Here is a 16,988-nt window from a genome sequence, read left to right on the forward strand (position 1 = left end):
ACCCGAACTGGTACTGGAGTGTGGGTACTAGGGGAATTTCGCAGTAACTTCATTGCAGTGTTAATGTAAGCCTTACTTGTGACTAATACTTAAATAAATAAATAATGTTTTGCATGCAAAAAGCATAGATAGATGTGGTGACCTTTTAATAAGAGATATACTTCCATAAGATTCCTTCTAAGTTGCATTTTCTCAAGGGCAAAGATTTCCAGTTTCTTCAACCTTTCCTCAAGTCTTCTGCTGTCCAAGTTGTTATGTAAATAGGCTTTCCAACTGTTTGAATGGGAGAAGCCCAAAGAAGATTCTGGTTTGTAATGAAATCTGCAGTACCAGTTTCATAGGTTTTCTTTTCAACATGTCGACATGCTGACTTATGAGACTCCTGTTAAGGATTATATAGGGGTAATCTTCACCACAGAAACAATGACCAGGTGTAGCACTTTGCCTGCCATTGTTGAAGTTGTGTGATCTTCATTCCATTGAAATCAGATTGAAGATATGAATCTCTTTTCTTTGGTTTGAAAGATCTATGTGAGTTATATTATTCTCAACCCTGTTAATCATGGGCATTAGGTTATTCCATAGCAAAAGACTAGTAACGAATGACCACTGACCAGTCTTTAAGTGGCCAACTTTATTCAAGCCAGTAAACTGACTGTGGAGAATGAAGATATCGTATTTACGCAATAGGGGATAACTTATTTTGCAGCCAAGAATGATATACCTGATATGAGTGTAGGAGAGTCTGGTGGGGATTATTATGGATCTGACCTGTGCTATGCTTAACACAGGATGTCAAGTAGAAAACGCATCCTTTTGTCAGCTCAAATATACTTCCAAGAAGAATATGCAATATATTAAAATGTTCGATTTTTAAAAAGATGTATTCTTCCAATATGGGCATTATTGTCACCCTCCCATCCCTGACACAAGTGAATGGTTTGTTGGGCCATTTCAAATGGATAGTTTCGAGTCAATCAAATGTAGGCTAACATGGGCAAAGATGGCAGGTTTGTTTCCCTAAATAACGTTAATGAATAGTTGGGTTTTTATGACAATCTGATAACTTTCATGGTCAGTTTCTCACTGATAGCGGGAAGGATTTGAATTTGCTTTCCCTTTACTATGAATGCAGGCCTCAGTTAGTTCAATAACATAACCACTACATCAGCATGCTTTGTGACAACAGGAAATAGGTGTTACAGTGTAGTTAGGCCTTCTGACATTAGTACCCTTCTATTATGGTAGTGTTTCTTCCCCATACATTGTAATAGGACTTCCCATAGTTTTGTGGTGATGTTTGGTTCCTGAAGCAGCCTATTGGATCAATTACTTTTGGTCATCGAGAATACAAAGTCAAAACTATCCGATTAGCATCTTAACCATTTACTGCCTCACATCCCTGCCTTTTTAAACTTTCATTATTATACTAAAACACAAGGTTAAAGTAACTTTCTGAATCATTTGCCGGAACTTTCCAGTTGTTCACACCGGCGGGATCTTCTGGTCCCACCGACAGTTCACCCCAACCGTGGGATTCCCGACCACATACAGTGGAGTCCATTGCCAAAATCCTCTGTCCTTGTTTGCAGCTGTAATTCTCCGGTGCCTCTGAAAGTGAATGGAGTTTTGGCTGGAATGCCAAATTTTCCGTTCGCACTTGCAGTGGCTCGGCCACAGGTGAGATTGGAGAATCCCGGCCAGTTGGAAATCCCATTGACAGTGGTGGGACCAGAAGATCTTGCCACCGGTTAATGGCGCGCTGCCTCCTGCCGTGAGAAACATGCCGCGGAGTAGCCAGAGAATCGCACCCTTTCTGTCCAAAATGTTCAAAAGAAGCTGAAAAAGATGAAGTTTACTAAAATTAAAGGTATAAATAATATTCCAGTCTCTCTAATTCAAATGCTGGTCTCGGTCTCATACATAACCTCATAGCTTCAGGTTGCAAATGAGATTTCATCGCATTATTCCAATCAATATACATGAGGAATTTTGACTGCTGTAAGCTGAATCTCAACAAAAGCCTCTGTCATATTGAGTATGCACCGTGCTGCTTGGGGATTTATGAATATTACTTATTCTAAACAGTTCGCTTTTCAGAGATTTTTCGGCGCATAGCTCAGAAATCATTCCACCCTCCTAATGTTGAGACAGACTTGAAGGAGCACATATTGAACAATCAGAGCTATCTGTGACCAGCCACTTCAAGCATGACTCAATGCAGAAATACTGAATTGACTTGATAATGAGCTGAAGTATTGGGATGACCTAATTTGTACAATGATATAATGAATATAAAGCGAACACAATCTTTAGTGGGCCACTGCCTTAAAACACATCATAAAAATTTGAACATTGTAACATTAAATAGCATTAACGAGCAGCAGTGGAATGCAAGACTTCACACTGCTGCCTCATAGCGCCAGGGACCCGCATTTGAATCCTGGCTTGGGTCACTGTCTGTGCGGCGTCTGCATGTTCTCCCTGTGTCTGCGTGGGTTTCTTCCAGGTGCGCCAGTTTCCTCCCACAGTCCCAAGCTGGTTGGGTGCATTGGCCAAATTCTCCCTGAGTGTACCCCAACAAGCGCTGGAGAATTTCGCAGTGTCTTAATTGCAGTGTTAATGTAAGCATACTTGTGACACAAATAAATAAACTTTAAAACTGAAATGATTAGTTAGTTCTACAAAATAAAATTGTTTTGTATCTGAAGCACAAATGTACATCATCTCAGTCAATAAATAGATTGGCCCAAAAATCTACAGGCTGTGATCCTAAAGTTTGTGGGTCACCTACTATGGGTACATCTCTAGCTCCCTATACAGCTGGTAAATCAAGCATCTGCTACCATTTCGGAGAGAAGGTGGAGGGGCTGGATTATGGAGTAAGCATTTCTCAAATCTCTCTTCGGCCACTGTGCAAAGTTCAGTTTTTGTAATAAGAAACTCTTCCTGTTCTGGAAGACAATACGCTTCAATCCTCAATGCACTGCCTTCCAATGTTACGCCAGTTCCCAGAGTCTCTGCTCCAAGGGCCTGGTTGATACTAATGGCATTGTAATAATTCCTGTTCCTTATTTGACTGACCATAAGAACCTGAAATCAGTGACGTCCAGCACATTGGACTCTGCTGTTTTCCGCTGAGCTCCAACAGATTCTCACTGGGGTCATGTGGCAGTCTAACTGAATCTCTCGAGTAACTCAGGTACGACATACTGCAAAATGTACCTCCATAGGCTTGTCACTCGAGTTTCCGTAATGCACAGGTATGATATTTTCATGGTTAGGTTTTCCATTTCCTGACTTAAGGCATGTGAGGTGCTCACTGAGTGTGAGGAGTTGGAGAATCTACCCTACAATATAATCTCGAACTTCGGCCGTGCATGGAGAAAATGTTTTGAATTATATATCTCTATCGAGGTGTTGACAGGACTGTCATTGGTGGTGGAAATAAATTATACATTATTATAAGTGTTATTGTTATAATATACACATTATATATATTATATAAATTGCAGTCCAAATGTGTGCAGGTTAGATGGATTGACCATTGTAAATTGTCCCTTAGTGTCCCAAGATGTGTAGGTTAGGGGGATTAGTGGGGTAAATGTGTGGGGTTAAGGGAATGAGGCTTAGGTGAGATACTCTGTCAGCGGGTCAGTGCAGACCCAATGGACTGAATGACCTCCTTCTGCACTGCAGGGATTCTAAGATTCTATACACTTATTTAAATGTAATATTTGGCACAGCACTAAAGCATGGAATTACTGGTACAATTTTCTGTTTAGCATCTGGTACTAATCCAGTGACAAGACAAACCTGTATAACAATGGTTAAATAGATTTAAAGAAATAAGTAGAACAGTACTTACTATATATTAGTACCAATGCTGAGTCTGGAAAATAAAAACAAACTAGGCATGGTTTGCATCTCAAATGAGTGCTTATTGATTTTACTAAATCACATTCAATCCAATCATGTTTCATCATATTATTTGCTGAAAAGAGCAATGCATGACACTGTAGATTGCAAGGTCAGCATTCCAGATAATCTCCTATGCCAGCTGTTTTATTACCCAATAACTCAAAATGAACAGACTGTTCCTTCACTGTCTCTGACACATCTGGAATATGTGAGGCAATGCGCTCGATTTGTGGGAACCATCTCATTATTTGTGTCTAACTTATGTGCATAATGTGTGATTTGGAATTAAACTCCAAATTTATACACAAGATAAACCACTTTTCTATCTCCATTACTGATATGAGGAAATCTACCTCAGTATTGAAGATAGGTAAAAGGTGAAAGTCAGTTTGTACACAATCCTCAGTGTCTGAAGAAACTGTATAGGTCATATAAACCAAACAATCTAAGCTGGTACTTCAATGCAATAATGAAAGAATGCTGTATTGAAATCAATAAGAGGAGTTTAGCCCATTAGCAGTCGAGTATAGAAATTTTGTTCAACATATACTGAGCTTTTGGCAGTTGCTCAAAATGTCGGCGCAAACACGGAAACATAGGGCTGAATTTTATTGTCTGCCCATGGGCAGGAAATAAGGTAGGTGGACTATAAATTAGTGCACTGTGACATCAGCGGCCTGCCCACCCATACCCTGCCAGTTTGAGGGTTAATTGGGTTTGGGACATCCATGATTTTTCTTCCTCTCTGGCCTGCCGCAATACCAGCAGTGGCCACTGATCCAGTTGTGGCAAAGAGTCTGAGGCGCGTCTGATAAATAGACAAGGCTGATGTTGCCAGGAACAGAAGGCTTTTATTCGCTAAAAAGGAACGATGTGGAACAGACAATAAACAGAACAATACTGGGCATGAGGATCTCCCGACTGAGGTCGGAGGGGGAGGGCTGCAGCCTTTATACCCTGAGGGCGGAGCCTCCAGTTAAAGGTACAGCCGAATTAAAGGTGTCAGGGAGTGTCTCATATATGAACAGTAGTGGCAACAATATATACAGCTCAACCGTGCCGAAGGCACGACAGTGGTTTACCACAGAGTCATTGGCCTCCGATTGACCAACAGCTCCATAAGGTGGGATTTGCTCCTGGAGACAAATGGAAATCCCACTTCAAACTAATTAAAGGGCCATCGCCCGAAAAATTAAAGTGCAACAATCCAGCCAACCGAAGGCGGGTTGGCCCGTACTGTACATGGGGGCCTGTCCTCTGTGTTTAATCCAGCCCCTTGAATATTTATGACACAAAAAGAAGCCATTTGGTCCATATTGTGTTGACTGATAAAGAGCTATCCAGCCTTATGTCACTCTCTAGCTCTTGGTGTGTAGCCCTATAAGTTGTGATATTTCAACAGAATATCCCCATACTTTTTAAAGGTGATGAGGGTTTGTGTTTCTACTACTTTTCAGAGAGTGAGTACCAGGCCCCCACCCTCTTCAAGGTGAAAAAGATTCTCCTCAACTTCCCTCTAATCCTTCTGCCAGTTATTACTCTATCTAGGTTCTTCATAATTTTATAAATCTCAACTAAACCTATCCTCAGCCTATTCTTTTGAAAACAACATTAGCATAGAATCCCTTCAGTGCAGAAGGAGGCCATTCGGCCCATTGAGCTTACACCAACAACAATTCTACCCAGGCCCTACCCCTGTAACCCTACATATTTACCCTGCTAATCCCACAGATACTAAGGGGCAATTAAGCATGGCCAATCCATCTAACCTGCACATCTTTGGAATGTGGGAGGAAACCGGAGCACCGGGAGGCAACCCATTCTCGTGTGGGGAGAACGTGCAAACTCCACACAGACAGACTCCCGAGGCTGGAATTGAACACTGCTCCTTGGTGCTGAGAGGCTTTGGCTCTGACTGTACTCCATAGAGGAACCAATATTCTCACCAGTATTCAGAACAAATCCCAATTAGAGAGCAAGACGCACATAGTGGACTCCTACAATACCTGCCTAGACCTCCCAGACTGTCTGGTGTGCACCCATTCCCTCTCTTCTGCACACTCTTTAAGATGTAAGGTGACCATCTCCCTGAATGTGCTGTCCTCATCTCAGCCTCCGAGATGCACTATGGTGATGACAGTTGCTGCTTGAGCTTCTCAAACTGATGAGAGAATGTTGGAAGAACATATGGTAGTCCAGGGACTCCTGAAGTTTCCACATGGAAGAAGATGAGCGTTTGACAAGACTAAACTGTCCTGCCATGCTTCGATTTATTGGACTACTAACTAAAGTTCTTGGCTACACCACTGCCATGACTTAAAGAATAAAAGACACTAACCAACTTTGTGTCCTGTAATGTCTTGACAAGGTGAATGTGGAAAGGATGTTTCCTCTTGTGAGAATCTAGAGCTAGAGGCTCTAGATTAAATGGGGTTGCCCATTTAAGACAGAGATGAGAAGAAATATTTCTCTCAGGGTCATGAGTCTTTGGAACTCTCTTCCTTAAAAAGGAGAGTCTGTAAATATATTTAAGGCAGGAGTAGAGATATTCTTGCTGGTCAAGGGGGTGAAAGGTTATGGGGGTAGGCGAGAATGTGAAGTTGATGATCTTACTGAATGGCAGTGCAGGCTGAAGGAACTGCATGATCTACTCCTGTTCCTAATTCATATGTCACTCCTTGATTGTTTTTAGATTTGTCAGAAATACACTGCATCCTCCACTTGGATCCATGCTCTATCCTGGGCTTTCTCTCCTGCCCTATTTTCACTTAACTAATAGATTTGAATCTTTGAACCAATCATTTGTTCTTGGTTAAATTGTAAGTAGATTAAATGTTCACCTGTGATGCAAACCACTGCAAGTATTGAAAGCAAAATCTACACCTCCATTTCCCTCTGCACCAGATTCCCACTTGCATCAACTTCACAACTTTGGCACTCATGTGTACAATGTAGTCTATTCTGCCACTATTCTGCTTTCTGCATCTGGTTGATATTTTTGATGTCTTATTCTATCGCTTATTATATTCTCAAAACCAACATACAGTGCAATAATATAAAAGTGAATAACTGTGTAGAGTACAGTTGTCCAATTCTCCCAGACAGCTAGCAAGTAAAATGTAACGCAGGCTGGAGAATAAAGAGATATGCCATTCGTTTGTGTGGTGACTACACCAACATGAGATGGGCCATATTCCTGTAATTCCCCTCCACCATCCAATATTTACCATAAACTAATTGAGCTGATAGTCTTTAATGCTGCATTAAAAGGTATATTTTAGAAAGATTCCTCTACATGACTAAAACAAATGGCAGAAAGCATTAGGATTTAACATACTTTGTCTAGCTTCTTTGGGTATCAAGTTCAAGTTAAATATAAGTTGTGCCTAGATTGGGTGATCACATGTTAGGCGATCTTCTTTCGACTCTGAAACTTCAGTTGAATCTAGCCCAGATTGATGGGATTAAACTTCCTCCTGCCCTCTCTGCTGCTATAATTTCCCAGTGGGTTTGGGTCATTTTGAGCCAGGTGCTGGTGAGCATGAATCCAGTGCGCACTGTGATCTTTTTAGCAAGTTGACCAGTGGATGTAGATAAGTCCGATTGGTGCAGATGGAGGGACATTCACCTAAGTTTGGGTTAATCTGCATTACTTTGGAGAAAAGTAGATTCATTTTGCAGGTTTTATTTGACCTGTTTTTTTTTCAATGGTGACTCAACATGCCACAATTTGTGTGCCTACACCTTTCAACTTAATAAGCTTAAAATATTCTAATATGTAAGGACATATCAGCAAGTGGAAACTCACATGACTAATTCTTGTCTCACCACAGCAAGCATTGGAGGCTAACCTTACAAATCTGGTGAAAAGGAATACAGAGCTGGAGTCACAGATGGGCAGACTCATTCAAATCTGCCAACAGGTGGAGGTGAGTTCTTTCTTCGGCTGGCAAACTATTTAATTAACATCACTGAGGAACAAATTAATGCAAACAAGTGAGTTGTGGAACTTTACTGCAGTATGCTTGACACCAGTATTGTAGATTGAAAAAACTGTAATCATCTGGCTGTTAATAGATTATTGATTTATGGTTTTAATCCTTATTAGAGGGTCTTATTTGTCTTCACTTCTGCTAGGGAATGAAGACTTAACTGGAGGTTCCAGACCTTCCTGAAGCAAGAGATTTATTGCTAACTGGTTGATGAGGTTTCTTGGAGATTATAACCAAATGATGTTTTGTTGAGTGAATTTATAGAGGGGACAATGATTGCCAAGTTCAAGGACCACTTCTTGATTTAGCTGACGATTAGAAGTTGACGCTCTATGTGGAAGGTTGATAGTGTTGTTTGGAAAACAGGTACTTTAAAATAATCAAGTAATGTATTAGCAATTTTCAGAGAAGCACAAGTTCTTCAGAAAAGCAATTTTTAAAGGTTTGGTCTGCACAATGCACTTAGAAGTACTACAATAAGCACAAGTAATAAACTATTTCAAATGCACTGTTCGATATCAAATGCATTGTTTATAATTACCTCACAGAGAAAGCATAAGAAACATTCTGGCCCAGACTTTCACTCCCAGACTGAGATGGAAGAGTGAACCCAGCCTTTTAAAAATGGCTACCTGTTGGTCAGATTTTTGTTTCAAGGGGGTGAGTGTGCAGAGGGCTGGATTAAAAGTTGGGCACACCACCTGTTATAAGAGCCATGGCTCCTGGGTGCTGAGTTGGTTTGCCAATGTGCTCCAGAACTGTGTGAATAAAATATGTTTAAAAAAGCAGCCTTCCAACCCTCACACCCCCCCCCCATACACACTCCCCATGCCCCATCCATGCCAACCTATGCCACCTCACACCTCAAACAGTACTTCTCATGTTACCCTTTATGTCAACCCATGCATCTCCACCCAGCCCCATTGTCCCTCACATTCCTATGATCCTTTATAACTTGGTGCAACCAATTCTGCACCATCCTTTATCCTTACCCCCTCCATGCCAATTCACCTGGTATCCTTTGACAGCTCATTGGCAATTCCTTGACAGTCTTTGACAGCTCCTTGACAGCCTGACAGTCCTTTGACAGCCTGACAGTTCTTTGTCAGCCTGACGATTCCAATAGATTTATGCATTATTCATGCACATTCATGTTTCCTTTTAACATTTTCAAAGGATGCTTTACCTCTGCCAAAGGGTGCCTCACTTCTCTTGATCAAGTCTATACACAGAGTTTCCATGCCTGGCCTATCAAATCCCATTTTAGGGGAGGCAGCTTATATGAAAGTTCACTACACTTCAAAATAATTTACTGAATATAAATTGTTTTAGATATTTATGAAGTAACAAAGCATTTTCTTTTTCATTGATTCAACTGGTCAGTGTTTCATCAATAAGTCAATAACTATTTCCTTCCACCCTTCCTACTACATCAGCGTTTGACATACTATCACTTACAGGAAAGCCTAAAGCTTGCATTCATCCGGCGAGCGCGACATAGTCCATTAATGAGCAGCCAGTGTGAAATGTGTCCTGAGAAAGACTCAGAGCTGCCAAGGGGAGCAGGAAGAGGGTGGGCACCTAGAAAAGGGAGGGCTGACACTTCTATTTGGCTCTCACAAGCTGGGCAGCTGCTGCAGAGCTGTCTCAGGGAGCTGCAGACCTGTAAATTAAAAGTAATGAAAAAGTGCTGCAAAACAGTTTCAATGCAGCACAGTCGAACATCTGGCAGCAGAACTCAGAAAACATCATTTCAAACGTGAAATTCATTGTATGACTAAGTCACCCTTCCAGAACTCTTGGAGTAATTGTTCTTGGATCACTCACCAGCAAATCTGACCATGCCTTTAAAAATTCCAAATGTCATGGGCATGAGTCACTTTTATTTTAGTACGCATGAACACTGGACGCAGCACCTTGCTTGGCTTCTCTATAAAGCACCCTCCTCCTTCTTTACAAAGCCCTTTCCCTCAGTTGTTTAATTGCAGGGAGGCTCTGCTGCCTTGCTGAACTGCATACAAAGCAGATTCTGATTATAAACAGAGTACTCTCTGTTGGTAATTTGCTGTCTCCAAAAGCACACGGAGAAATACAAACTCAATCCTAAGATGTAGTGCAGTCTCAGCAAAGCCTAAAATCGCTGGTCAAGCAATTGCTGACAGTAACTTAGCTGTGGGACATGGATCATTGGATGTATTTGTAGCTGTTGAAGGGTGTTGTATAAGCAGTACCTTAGCACCATTCCATGTAAAATCATTGAGCTTTATATAAATGCCTGAGGTGGAATTCATAATCTCTTTACTTATGAATTATTGTCCTGGAAATGGTGGCTTTATTGATAAATGCATGCCCTGGATTTTGGATTGAATCCAAGATTAGGTTGTTATGAAAGTGTAGTCTCCCTCTGCTGGCTGAGAGCACTCAGCGGACAGTGCAAAGGCTGCCTTACAATTAATATATATAAGGTCAGACAACATCTAAACCGGTTCAGAAAGCTTCACCCTTCCTCTGACCGCACTAAATATGGCCTCAGAATTTTTTAAAAAACAATGACATAGAAGCATAGGACAGAATTCTCTCATGGCGGGAGGGTGAGGGCTGAGGCGGCAGGAGCGGGACGATGGAGTGTTGCCCGCTTTGGAGTTCGGCAGAAAACATATCAAATCTTCTGGCCCCCACCTTATTAATTATGCAACCGGATTTTTGTGCTGTATTACATGGTGGGGCAGGTCTGATGGTGCGTAGACTGCCACCCTATCATATTGCCGTCTCGAAAAGACATCCAACATCGCTGACCCATTATTAAAGAAAGAAAGATGGACCTCCTGAAAATGAAGGTGGATCTCTGGGAGCACTCTGAGGCTAGATGATGGACTCCCCTCCAGGACACCAAAACTGGAAGATCCACCTGTAAGTGCTCCCCCCACCCACAGCTGTGGTGTTCCAGGGTCTGGGGTTGCTGACAGCCTTTATCCCAAACTCCAGACGCAACCCCAGGGGAGTCCAGCCATCTGCACGCTTTGCACTGGCGTGTTTTCCCATTGGCACTGCAGAGAATTGGGCATGGGTAGTGGAGCCTTCAACTGCAAGCCATTAGCAGGATACAAATGAGATTCACACCGGTCTCCAGCAGGTTTCCCGTTTTGAAAAGTGGGCACCAGCAGAAGGTCCAGCTGTAAATTCATGTCGATATAATAATTTTTGGACCTCATGCCAAATTCTCCCCTGCCAATGAACCCGCTGGCAGGAGATTGGGAGATTTTGATCTGTCTCATGGTACTGAGAGTAAGAAGTCTCACAACACCGGGCTAAAGTCCAACAGGTTTATTTGATAGCAAACGTCACTAGCTTTCAGAGTGCTGCTCCTTCGTCAGGTAAGTGGGAGTTCTGTTCACAAACAGGGCATATAAAGACACAAACTCAATTTACAAAATAATGGTTGGAATGCGAGTCTTTACAGGTAATCAAGTCTTAAAGGTACAGACAATGTGAGTGGAGAGAGCGTTAAGCACAGGTTAAAGAGATGTGCATTGTCTCCAGCCAGAACAGTTAGTGAGATTTTGCAAGCCCAGGCAAGTTGTGGGGGTTACAGATAGTGTGACATGAACCCAAAATCCCGGTTGAGGCCATCCTCATGTGTGCAGAACTTGGCTATCAGTCTCTGCTCAGCGACTCTGTGTTGTCGTGTGTCATGAAGGCTGCCTTGGAGAACGCTTACCCGAAGATCAGAGGCCGAATGCCGATGACCGCTGAAGTGTTCCCCAACAGGAAGAGAACAGTCTTGCCTGGTGATTGTCGAGCGGTGTTCATTCATCCATTGTCGTAGCGTCTACATGGTCTCCCCAATGTACCATGCCTCAGGACGTTTTTAACTGTCCTGTCTGGAGACAATGCACATCTCTTTAACCTGTGCTTAATGCTCTCTCCACTCACATTGTCTGTACCTTTAAGACTTGATTACCTGTAAAGACTCGCATTCCAACCATTATTTTGTAAATTGAGTTTGTGTCTTTATATGCCCTGTTTGTGAACAGAACTCCTACTTACCTGACGAAGGAGTAGCAGTCCGAAAGCTAGTGGCTTTTGCTACCAAATAAATCTGTTGGACTTTAACCTGGTGTTGTGAGACTTCTTACTGTGTTTACCCCAGTCCAACGCTGGCATCTCCACATCATAGTACTGAGACAGATCAAAATAGATAATTATAATCCATCTACTCAGTCCAGAAGCTCAAATATCAGACTCTATTCCATCTCTTACATCTGAATCATTTCACATCTTTCTCAATTGTTCTGCCATAAATCGATTAATTACCTCTTCAGTTTGATCCACTGGACAGAAAACAGCAGTGAAATTAATCCATGTGTGTAATGACATTATCAATAAAATTAAATCTGACCTCCTCATTCCCAGAACAAAAATCATGCCAAACATTTCCTCTGTGAGGAAAGAGGCACTTTGAAAAAAATAACGGGGGCAATTCACCCAAAGAAATTCCAAGTGTCGAATCCGCATAAAAACTGGAATAAATCCCACTGCTTTTTTCAGCCGGAGTTTCAAAATGAATCTTCAACACTCTGTGCATTGCAGAGTGAATCACGCTAAAAATCAGGCAGCAGGGCCTGCCACTGGAGAGGCCGGCAGCATAGCGCTGAGCGGGCCACTGCACATGCGCCGATCTGTCAGCACCGAGATTGGCACATGCACAATAGCCAGCCTCCCAATCACTGGTCAGCCCATGACCCCTCATCACTGACCCTCCAACTCCCTCACGGCCCGACTGCTGGTCCCCCAAACATGTCTGGACCAACCTCCCCCCAGGCTCACCTTGATCTCCGCCCCCCCGCCCTGATCTCCTGATTTCTACCCCCCTCACCCCCACCAGATGGACAACCCCAATCGCTGGCGTCCATCCCTCTGTTCACAATCCCTATGCAGAGTGGCAGCCAGACTCCCCAACCCGCACCAATCACCCCCAGAGGCCCCACCCCATTAGGCCCCACTCCCTTGGCACTGCCTGATGCCCAGGGGCTGTGCCAAAGTGCCCCTTGGGCGTTGGCACTTTGCCCCTTGGGCAGTGCCAGGGGGTCAGGCTCGCACTATCAGGCCTGCAATTCCCAGGGGGTACACCCCCCTTACCCCCAACCTGCTGGGCGGCCTCGATGGTCCCCCTTCGCTCCAGTGGGGTCGGGCTGCCAGCTCCCTGCAAGTGGGGAGCTGTTCTAAACGCCGATGGAGTGAAACATTCCTGGCACGGTGGGGAAGGGGTGTGGAGAGGGGGTGGGTGGGAAAGAAAGGCTAGCAGGCCCAGAGATTTCAGTCCCAGGCCCGCTAATTAGATGTACAGGACATTGACATGCGTAGTTAAATAATTTATGTAGCTCCATGAGGATTTCTGGCATTGGAGCTGATGGCGCTGGAAATCCGGCTGCCGCAGACTCGCGGAGGCAGTGGCGCCCAGCGGGGAGCCTACGAAACGGCCTCCGCTTGAGTCTCCCGGCCCACTGCACTATACAATCCACTCAGCGGGCGGAGACAATCACCTCCCAACACATTTGATAGACAATCACAAACCAGATCTTGAAAAGAATGAAAAAGGCGAGCAACCCATTGGAGCTTCCAGAATGGAGAAATTTATATTTTTGTAACTGCCATAAATATTCCTGACAGAACCATTACATCTGGAAAGAGTTCACAAGATAAATTGGACTGTTGAAGTTTATACCTCGCTGTTGACATTTCTGAAGACAAAAAAGCAGCACATTTGTTTTGCTGATCACTGAATGCAGCCTGTGGTCTTTTTAATGCCCTTCTGAAAATAGGACCACTTCTCAACCACCGAGCCTTCACCAGCTCCATGATTAGTTTCGATCAGGGAAAACAATTGCCTCTCCAGTTTCATTATGTACACATGTAGAATTATTTGGCTGGACATTTGAAACATCAAAGTTGTTTTCTGCTGGACTACCGACAAGGCTCGTGACTCCTTATTTGTAGGTTATTTTTCTGTGGCATTGCTCCTAAGTGTCTGGCTGCGTTAACAGGAAATGCATGGCCAGTATCCACCCCTCCCCTTCTCAGGCAGTAAATGTGAGGCCCAGCTGAGCCTTGTCCAATTGTCTCAGCCTCCTTCTCTACCCAAACTCCAGCAGGCATTTATACAGCTGCAACTGAGACTATCGGTAAGCAATCCTCAGGCCATCTTTTTCAAAGGGCACCGTCTTCAGAAGAAAGTTGATGGCCTTTTGCTTTTCTCTCTCTGCAACATAAGAAATAGTGAAGTTAATTCTGTGGAACCAAATAATTCTGTAACTCTTATAGAATAGAATCCCTACAATGCAGAAGGAGGCCATACGGCCCATCGAGCCTGCACAGACAACAATCCTACCTAGGCCCTATCCTTGTTAACCCTGTGTATTCACCCTGCTAATCCCCTGACACTAAGGAGCAATATAGCATGGCCAATCAACCTAACCCGCACATCTTTGGAATATGAGAGGAAACTGGAGCACCCTAAGAAAACCCACACAGACACGGGGAGAATGTGCAGACTCCACACAAACAATCATCCGAGGCTGGAATTGAACCCGGATCCCTGGCTCTGTGAGGTAGCAGCGCTAACCACTGTGCCACCCGTACTATTGATAGTACCATTGTGACAAAAAGATACACAAGTCTTCTTCCCTATCAAACAAAAGGATTTTATCAATGATCATTAATTGCTTTTGAATAAAAAACGATAAGAGGCTTTGGTTTGAGGAACTTATTTATCGACTACAGCTCAGCCTTCAATCATTATTCCTATGAAGCTCATCTCCAAACTCCATAGCCTGGGGCTCAGCTCCTCCCTCTGCGACTTCCTAACCCACAGACCACAATCAGTAAGGATAGGCAACAACACCTCCTCCATGATCATCCTCAACACCGATGCCCCACAAGGCTGTGTTCTCAGCCCCCTACTATACTCCTTATACATCTATGACTGTGCGGCCAAATTCCCCTCAAACTCATTTTTCAAGTTTGCTGATGACACCACAGTAAGGGGTTGGATCTCAAACAATGACAAGAAAGAATACAGGAAAAAGATAGAAAATCTGGTGAACTACTGTGATGACAATAATCTCTCCCTCAATGTCAACAAAATGAAGGAGATAGTTATCGACTTCAGGAAGCGTAGTGGAGGACATGCCCCAGTCTACATCAATGGGGATGAAGTAGGAATGGTCGAGAGCTTCACGTTTTTAGGTGTCCAGGTCACCAACAACCTGTCCTGGTCCCCCCCATGTCGACAGTATAGTTAAGAAAGCCCACCAACACCTCTACTTTTCAGAAGACAAAGGACATTTGTCATGTCCACTATGACTCCCTCCAACTTTTACAGATGTACCATAGAAAGCATTCTTTCTGGTTGTATCACAGCTTGGCATGGCTCCTGCTCTGTCCAAGACCGCAATAAACTACAAAGGGTCGTGAACAAAGCCTAGTCCATCACTCAAACCAGCCTCTCATCCATTCACACTGTCTACACTTCCTGCTGCCTCAGAAAAGCAGCCAGCATAATTAAGGACCCCAGGCACCCAGATATACTCTCTTCCACCTTCTTCCGTCAGGAAAAAGATACCAAAGTCTGAGGACATGTACTAACCGACTCAAGAACAGCTTCTTCCCTGCTGCTGTCAGACTTTTGAATGGACCTACCTTATATGAAGTTGATCTTTCTCTATACCCTAGCTATGATTGTAACACTACACTCTGCACTCTCTCGTTTCCTCCCTTATGTACGATATGCTTTGTCTGTATATTGCACAAGAAACAATACTTTTCACTATATACTAATACATGTGACAATAAGGCATGGCCACAGAGTGAGAAATGAGACATCTAAAAACCTAATCAGTACTAATCTTCCTTTTCTCCACTGCTCTCTCTTCCACTCGGCAAAAGGTGGGGTCTCTCTCTCCCTCAAAGGGGAGAGCAACCTACGGTCATCTGGGACTATGGCAACTTTACCTTTTACCTTTTCTTTCCTGTAACAGTGTCTTTATAATGTGAGCAGTTACTTAACTGTTTAACCTGACAATTTAAAAGAACATGGGCAGATATGAAGTTAAAAGCTATTGCAGCTTTGCTGTAGGTAATGGAGACATACCAGACTGGCCTTCCACATTCTATCCTTCATAAAATTCACACCATCTGCTTAAATGATCCTGACTTGTACCTGTTCACTAATTATCATTGAACCTACAAGCAGTTAAGCAGTGCCTCAATTTTTAAAATTATCATCCCTGTTCTCAAATCCCCCTATGGCCTCATCGCTCCCTTAGCAATCTCCTTCAACCCTACAACCTTCCGAGATAACTGACATCTTCCAACTCTGTCTCTTATGTGTCCCTGGTTTCAATTGCTCATGCCGTCAGCTGCCAGACCCATAGACTGGAATTTTTCTGTCCCGCCCGCTATGGGAGCCGTAGCAGGCGGGGAGTGGGGGGGGGAGCACCATGCAAAAAGGTGTGTTGACCTCGGACAGAATTTTCCGGTTTTGGGGCGAGTGAGGCCGGAAAATCCCACCCATAGTCTCTAGAATTTCTTCCTTAAACCTCCACCTCGCTTTCTTCCTTTAAGATGCTCCTTGAAATCTATCTCCTTCATCAAGCTTTTGGCTTTCTGCCCTAAAATCTCTTTGCATGGTTTGATGACAAATTTTGCTTTATAACTCTGCCGTGAAACACCTTGGAGTTGTTTATTACATCAAAGGTGTGATATAAATACAAATTGTTGTTGGCAATTTAGTAATCTGTTTGTTTCATGCAAGACAATTAAAAATTAGTTTATGGGATTATTACAAAAGCTTTTCAACTCCAAGAAGCTGATTCAAATTCAGCTTATATGCATGGAGAGGAAGTCTTCTGCAGTAAGAATTCTATCTTCTTCTGATGATAGTTCATCAATCTGAAATGTTAACTCTATGTCTTTCTCATCACAGATGCTGCCTGACCTGCTGAGTATTTTCAGCACTTTCTATTTTTATTTCAGATTTCCAACTCCACATTATTTTACTTTTCTATTAGAATTCTA

At 43.2% G+C, this 16,988-nt stretch overlaps 1 protein-coding gene across 5 annotated transcripts in view; it reads left to right on the forward strand.

The window, feature by feature from the left end:
* The window catches only part of mid2 (midline 2), a 277,273-nt gene that overhangs the window by 207,860 nt on the left and 52,425 nt on the right, over positions 1 to 16,988 (forward strand). For all 5 annotated transcript variants that reach the window (XM_078211507.1, XM_078211504.1, XM_078211503.1 and 2 more), the window contains exon 3: positions 7,755 to 7,850. In XM_078211507.1, coding sequence (XP_078067633.1) covers positions 7,755 to 7,850 — 96 coding nt within the window. The remainder of the gene's footprint in view (positions 1 to 7,754; positions 7,851 to 16,988) is intronic.

The sequence above is a fragment of the Mustelus asterias genome, chromosome 4 (genome assembly GCF_964213995.1).
Source record: "Mustelus asterias chromosome 4, sMusAst1.hap1.1, whole genome shotgun sequence".
NCBI classification, from domain to species: domain Eukaryota; kingdom Metazoa; phylum Chordata; class Chondrichthyes; order Carcharhiniformes; family Triakidae; genus Mustelus; species Mustelus asterias.